This window comes from Lupinus angustifolius, chromosome LG10 (assembly GCF_001865875.1).
Source record: "Lupinus angustifolius cultivar Tanjil chromosome LG10, LupAngTanjil_v1.0, whole genome shotgun sequence".
NCBI lineage: Eukaryota > Viridiplantae > Streptophyta > Magnoliopsida > Fabales > Fabaceae > Lupinus > Lupinus angustifolius.
Genome location: NC_032018.1, coordinates 12,288,260 through 12,294,904, shown reverse-complemented (window position 1 = coordinate 12,294,904; position 6,645 = coordinate 12,288,260). Strand labels below are relative to the sequence as shown.

At 36.4% G+C, this 6,645-nt stretch overlaps 1 protein-coding gene across 1 annotated transcript; it reads left to right on the top strand.

Annotated features, from left to right (window-relative positions):
• Positions 722-4,719, top strand: LOC109358024. The gene is made up of 6 exons (XM_019602090.1): positions 722-743; positions 833-1,697; positions 1,780-2,027; positions 2,106-3,284; positions 3,389-4,095; positions 4,174-4,719. Exons 1-6 carry the CDS (start codon positions 722-724, stop codon positions 4,717-4,719), a joined length of 3,567 nt encoding a protein of 1,188 aa, XP_019457635.1.

Sequence of the window (6,645 nt, the reverse complement as noted above, 5' to 3'; positions counted from 1 at the left end):
AATCGATGGAGCTTTCAATGGACATAGTAATTATCACTTGGGAAAAGGGAGCCAATGTTCAAAGCAGGCGGGTCATGAGCACATTGATGGCACGGTTTTGGAATTAGAAAAAAACAATAAGGAAGATAATGGCAAGGCTACAAACGTGGAGAAGAATAAAGGAATTCATGCAAGTTTTGATTCTGGAAAGAGCAATCAGTGTGTGGGCACTTTAAATGTAAAAGATTCTCTTTCTTCTATGAATGAGTCCATAGCAAGAATTCATTCTGATTTAACACGTCATGGTGGCAATAAATCTCTCCACTTAACAGACTTGGCAAGAGATGGAATTAATTTCCACGTGCCCATTAGTGTCATGCAAGCTTATGAGGGTGAATCCAATTTTGCTTCTCAAAATCCTAGACCCACGTGCCTTCAATTACCACACTTAGGTGCATGCAAATCAACTTTGTCTTGTGATGATGGTGGGGGACAACATAGAGGTGGACATATTTTAATGGAGAAAATGAAGATGCAAGACTTGGAATTCAATGATCCAAACATGGCCCTTGCTAGAGAAGAGAATGTGGTTTCTATTCAGAACCAGGATGTTGGGGATACCACTATGGAATTCAATTAGTGTTGGTTGAGATGGTTCTCTTTATTTATATTTATATTTTAATGATTGAATTCAAAGATTTTCACATTCTATCTTGGAATATTCGGGGCGCTGTTAGTAAAAATGGTCGTCGTCATGCTAAAGAGTTGGTCAGAAAATATAAACCTTCAATGATCATCCTCATGGAAACGCATTGTCAATTTAGTACTTCCAAAAATTTCTGGAATTCTCTAGGTTATGTGGAATGTGGTATTATTGAGGCTGCAGGTCATTCTGGTGGTATTTGGGTTCTCACAATCAAGGGTGGTAATTTCAGTACTACTATCATCACTACTTCTTCTCAATCTATCTCTCTGAAGATCTGTTGTGGTCCAAGTGAGTGGATTTGTACTGCTGTTTATGCTAGTCCATCTTGTCGGGAACGAGATTTATTATGGGATCACATTATGTCCTTGAGGAATATAGTGACGCTACCGTGGTTTCTATTAGGTGATTTTAATGAAGTTTTGCTACCGTCAGAGACTCGAGGTGGCCATTTTAATCATTCTAGGGCGAATAGGTTTGCTCATGTTCTTGAGGTTTGTGGCCTGATGGATATTGGTGCTGTTGGTAGCCGATCCACCTGGTTTAGAAGGGAGCATTCAGGTCGGAGTATTTCAAAGAGACTGGATAGAGGTTTATCCAATAGCTCTTGGCGCACTGCCTTCCCTGAGGGCTATGTGGAGAATCTCACGAAGTTACATTCTGATCATAGCCCTTTGTTGGTAAGATGTGGTGGCAAGCCTGAGTATACATGTAATAGACCATTTAGGTTCCAAGTTGTGTGGACTACTCATCTGGATTTTGATAATGTGGTCCAAGTGGCATGGCAACATGGTGCCAGAGGTGTGGTTGAGGGGTTAGACAGAATTCGTCAGGATTCTATTGCTTTCAATAAGTCGGTGTTTGGTAATATTTTTCGGAGGAAAAGAAGAGTTGAGGCGAGAATCCAGGGTATTCAGAGAAAACTGGAGGTGATTGAAGCTCATGATCTGGCAAGACTTGAGGTTCAACTAAGGCGGGAATATAATAACATCTTGCATCAAGAGGAGTGTTTGTGGTATCAGAAATCAAGAGAGCAATGGGTTAAGTTTGGTGATAAGAACACTAAGTTTTTTTCACACTCAAACGATTGTCCGAAGGAAGAGGAACAAGATTCATGGCCTTTTCCTTGATGATGGGAGTTGGTGCACTAATACTGATTTGATGAGGGATGAAGCTCATAAGTATTTTCATGCTTTGTTTTGTGAGACTACTCAGGTTCTTCTTGATCAGTGTCCGACTGTGACCCCAGTTTTGTCTAATATTGGGGTTACGGCTTTGACTACTCCAGTTACGAAAAAAGAGATGACTCTTGCAATTATGAGTTTGCAGTCTTTTAAGGCTCCTGGTCCGGATGGCTTTCAACCCATTTTCTTCAAGAAATATTAGCATTTGGTGGGCGATGACATATGGCAACTTGTATCAGATGCGTTCAAGAATGGCTTCCCTGATGCTCGCATTGTCGAGATTCTTATTGTTCTTATTCCCAAGGTAACGACTCCCACTACTTTAAAAGATTTCAGACCTATTAGTCTTTGCAATGTTGTGTATAAAATCATTACTAAAGTTCTGGTGAAGAGATTGCGGCCTTTTTTGGATGAGTTAGTAGGTCCTTTGCAGAGTAGTTTCATTCCAGGGAGAGGCACTTCAGACAATATTGTTTTGGCTCAAGAAGTTATGCATCATTTACACAAGTCTAAGGCTAAGAAGGGTGTTATGGCCTTTAAGGTGGATCTAGAGAAAGCGTACGATAGGGTCAATTGGGACTTTCTGGAACATACTCTTCTTCAATTTGGTTTTCCTACTATTATGGTGAATCTTATTATGTGGTGTATCCGACCAGGGCGGGTATCTTTACTTTGGAACGGTTCTAGACTTGATGGCTTTCATCCTAAAAGAGGTCTTCGTCAGGGAGATCATATGTCTCCTTATTTATTTGTTCGCTGCATGGAGAAGTTGGCTTTAAGCATTCATCACAAAGTTGAGAATGGTATGTGGCTGCCGATTCAACTGTCACGAGGTGGTCCTTCAATCTCTCATCTTTTATTTGCCGATGATATTCTCTTCTTTTGCAAGGCAACTAATTCTCAGGTCAGGATGGTGTCTGAGACTCTAAAGGATTTTTGCAAAGCTTCAGGGCTGAAGGTTAATGAGGCGAAATCTAAGTTTATGTGCTCAAATACAGTGACAAGTACAAGGAAGAATAATTTCATGAATATTTGTTCCATGCGCGTGGTTAGTAACCTTGGAAATTATTTGGGGATACCTCTTGTCCAAGGTAAGGTGGGCAGGGCTGTGTTCAACCCTATAATGGAAAAGATTCAGAGGCGTATGTCTACTTGGAAAGCTCATCTTCTTAATAAAACTGGTCGTTTGTGCTTAGCGAAATCAGTTATCTCCTCTATCTCTAGTTACTCTATGCAGGTGATGTGGCTACCTCAAAGTGTCTGTAGTGATATAAATAAGATGACAAGAAACTTTATGTGGGGTGGTGATGCTAACAAGAGAAGTCTTAATTTGGTTAGTTGGGATGTTCTCACTAAGCATAAGCGAGATGGTGGTCTTGGTTTGAGGGATGCGAGATCTACGAATATTTCTCTTCTGGGTAAGATGAGTTGGCAGATGATTAATAACTCAGATAAATTATGGTGTAGAGTCTTGAAAGAAAAATATCTTGGTGGCAAGTCTATTTTTTTTCTCCTACTAAAGCGGGAACATCCTACACTTGGCGAAGTATTATGAAGGCTACTCATATTCTCAAGGATGGTTTTAACCTTCAGTTGGGAGAAGGAAATAAGTCCTTGTGGTATGATAATTGCATAAGATTTGGGACTTTATGTAACTTTGTCCCTTTTGTTAACATTTCTGATACTCAACTTCAGGTGAAGGACATCTGGACTGAGGGAACTTGGGATTTTAGTGCTCTCTATACTATGGTTCCTTCTGAAGTAAAAGAGTTGATTAGTAACCATTTCACTCCGGGCTTACCAACTGAGGAGGAGGGATGGATTTGGGAGGGACATGTAACAGGAAACTATTCGGCCAATTCAGGTTATTGGTGGATTAACAAACCTGAGGAAGATGTTGAACATTTGTCAAGTGATTGGAAGTTGGTGTGGCGTTTGAAGGTTCCCGAAAAAATAAAAATGTTGTGTTGGTTGGGTTTTCATGAGGCTTTGCCCTCAAATGATCTTCGTTTCAGAAGGAACTTGACGGCAAATCCTATGTGTATGAGATGTAATGGAGGTGTAGAGGATCTTATGCATGTCTTTCGGGATTGTCCTGCTTCTTCTAATTTATGGAAGAGAATTGGTTGGGATAATTCTTTGTTTTGGGTTACCCGGCCTTTTCGATCCTGGGTGCTGAAGAATTGCAAGCAAAGGAATGGTCTGCTTTTTCTGGCTGGCATGTGGTGGGTGTGGAGGGGGTGAAACAACACTGTTCTAGGTACTTCTACTTGGAATATTGATTGGATTGCTCGTAATGTACATCAGAATTTTTGGGATTGGAACCAAACGGTGCATGCTATTTGTGAGAGGGATATTTGTTGGCAGCGTCCAGATATTGGTACGATTAAAATCAATGTTGATGGGAGTTGCATTCGAAGTTCTCTTATAATGGGTGGTGGTGGTGTTATTCGGGACCATGCAGGTCAATGGTTGTCTGGTTTTTCAGCTAACTTTGGTGTTGGATCAGCTATTTTAGCGGAGCTTTTGGCTATGGATCATGGTCTAAAACTTGCTTGGGAATTGGGTTTTAAAAAGGTCCATCTGGAAAGCGATTGTCTCGAGGCGGTCCATCTTCTTTCAAGTGGTATTCATATTCGACATCAAAAAATATTGAAGGTTGTCTCAGTTGTCCGTTCTTGGTTATCTCGGGACTGGATAGTGGAGGTTGATTTTGTTGTTCGTGAGGCTAATCAAGTGGCTGATTTCATGGCAAGGATTGGATCGCACTCTTCAGATAAACTCAGGATTTGGAGCACTGTCCCTATCGACTGTCAGATGTATATGGTTCAGGACCAGCATCCCCTTAGCTAAGTTCTTCTTTTGTTTTTTTTTTTGTTTTTTGTTTCTCTTAATTCCATTGGACCAAAAAAAAATCCTACAATATCAAGTTATCAATAAGATGTTGGTTTAGTAGTGTAAAAATTCTCATTCAAATACAAACCTCATTCAAATAAGCAAAAGTGGATTTTAGACTATTCTTCTATCATAAGTGCAAAAATATATTTATACTTCTATATACTATATTTAAAGCCAAAACATGGTTTAACTACTAGCACAATATAATTTTTATTTTTTTATTTTGCCGTTAATATTTTTTTAATTTCTATTAAAAACCCATATAATCCTAGGCAAACAACAACACATTAATTGCAAGTTAAAATTACTCCTCTCACATTTAATAGGACATTCTAATAAAAATAAAACTTATAATTTAAAAACATATCCAATAAATATTATAATATAAAATACATGAAATACAAAAAAAATATTATAATTATACAAAATGAAATATATAAAAATTGAATATTTAATTGTATAAAATAAAAATTGTTTGTGGATAGTGAGATAATAAAGTTATACATGCATGTTAGTAGGATCCTTGAATTCATTTTCTTCATATAGCACTTATATGAATAAGGGATGTATGCTACAATATATGAGTTTTATAGATTATCAATATATTATTTATCATTTATGTTTTATTATTATTTATTCTTCAAAAAATAATACAACTTAATGATTGAGGATGTATCGAGAATGTATAAATTTTTATATTTATTGTGTATAAATCTTTACACAGATAGTGCATAAACATACTCTAGGAATAAGTTATCTCTGAATTAACCCATTTCATCAATTCATCCTACCCCACTATCCATAGTTGCTCTTGGCCTTGTACCTCCTCTCACCTCCACCATCATTTTATCATCTTTGCTTTAGTTTTGAGTTCAATATTTTAACATGAAATGGATCATAATGTTATTAAAAATGAGTTTGAATAGTATAACGGTTACAAAACTATGTAACACAAATGGACAAACCTTAGGATTTGTTGCTCAAGTAATGGCTTCGTGATTGTTTAGGTTTTTTGTTTTTGTTTTGTATGAATAAACTTTCTAATGCAAGTAACATTTGAATAACTTTACAATAAGTGTCACACTACAGTTACTCCTCCTTTTGAGCTTCCAAAAGGTTATCACCCAAGTTGACATAATGGTATACCAAAGTCTTTAAAAAGAAATTTTCAAAAAAATCATAATATTAACTAACATTATTTAATTTATATTCTAAATTTAAAAATATTATCATCACACAAGTACTTAATTAAACAACTAATAATTTGTTGAAAATATTATCAAACAACATTAATCATGAGTAAAAGGGGTGCAAATTTGTTCCTAGGAAAACTTTCACTAAAATAAATGGGTTTTAATAAATAAAAGAAAATAACACGGGTGCCGAAATCACCCTAAAAATGTTCATTTACTTCTGATTTGCTCTTTATAGGTTCACAGAAACATGATTGGGTTTAGTTTTTTGGGCCCAAGTCTAAGTTTTCTATTAAATTGGGTTGGTGCAATGGCATGAAGTCCAAACTTGGATATGTAAAAAGCAAAATGAACCTGGCAGTTTTTTAAAAACACAACACTTTTGGTTGCGCACTTCAACATGAGGTATCATGATAAATAAAATAAGCAATAATATTTGTAAACCTCATACTTAACATTGATCCAAACTATTAAGCTATTAAATATGTTGAATTAGAGATTTTTATAAGATTCTTTTGAAGGTTTTAGTTTTGGTCGTTTTGATGAAACTGTTTTCAAAATTTTATGTAATTTAATTGTTTTGTTACCAAAAATACTCTAATATTAATTGATTAAAAAAGAAAAAACCATTAATTATTTAGTGGAAATAGAGAATGAATGAGTTTCATTCAGGATTGAAAATCTTGAG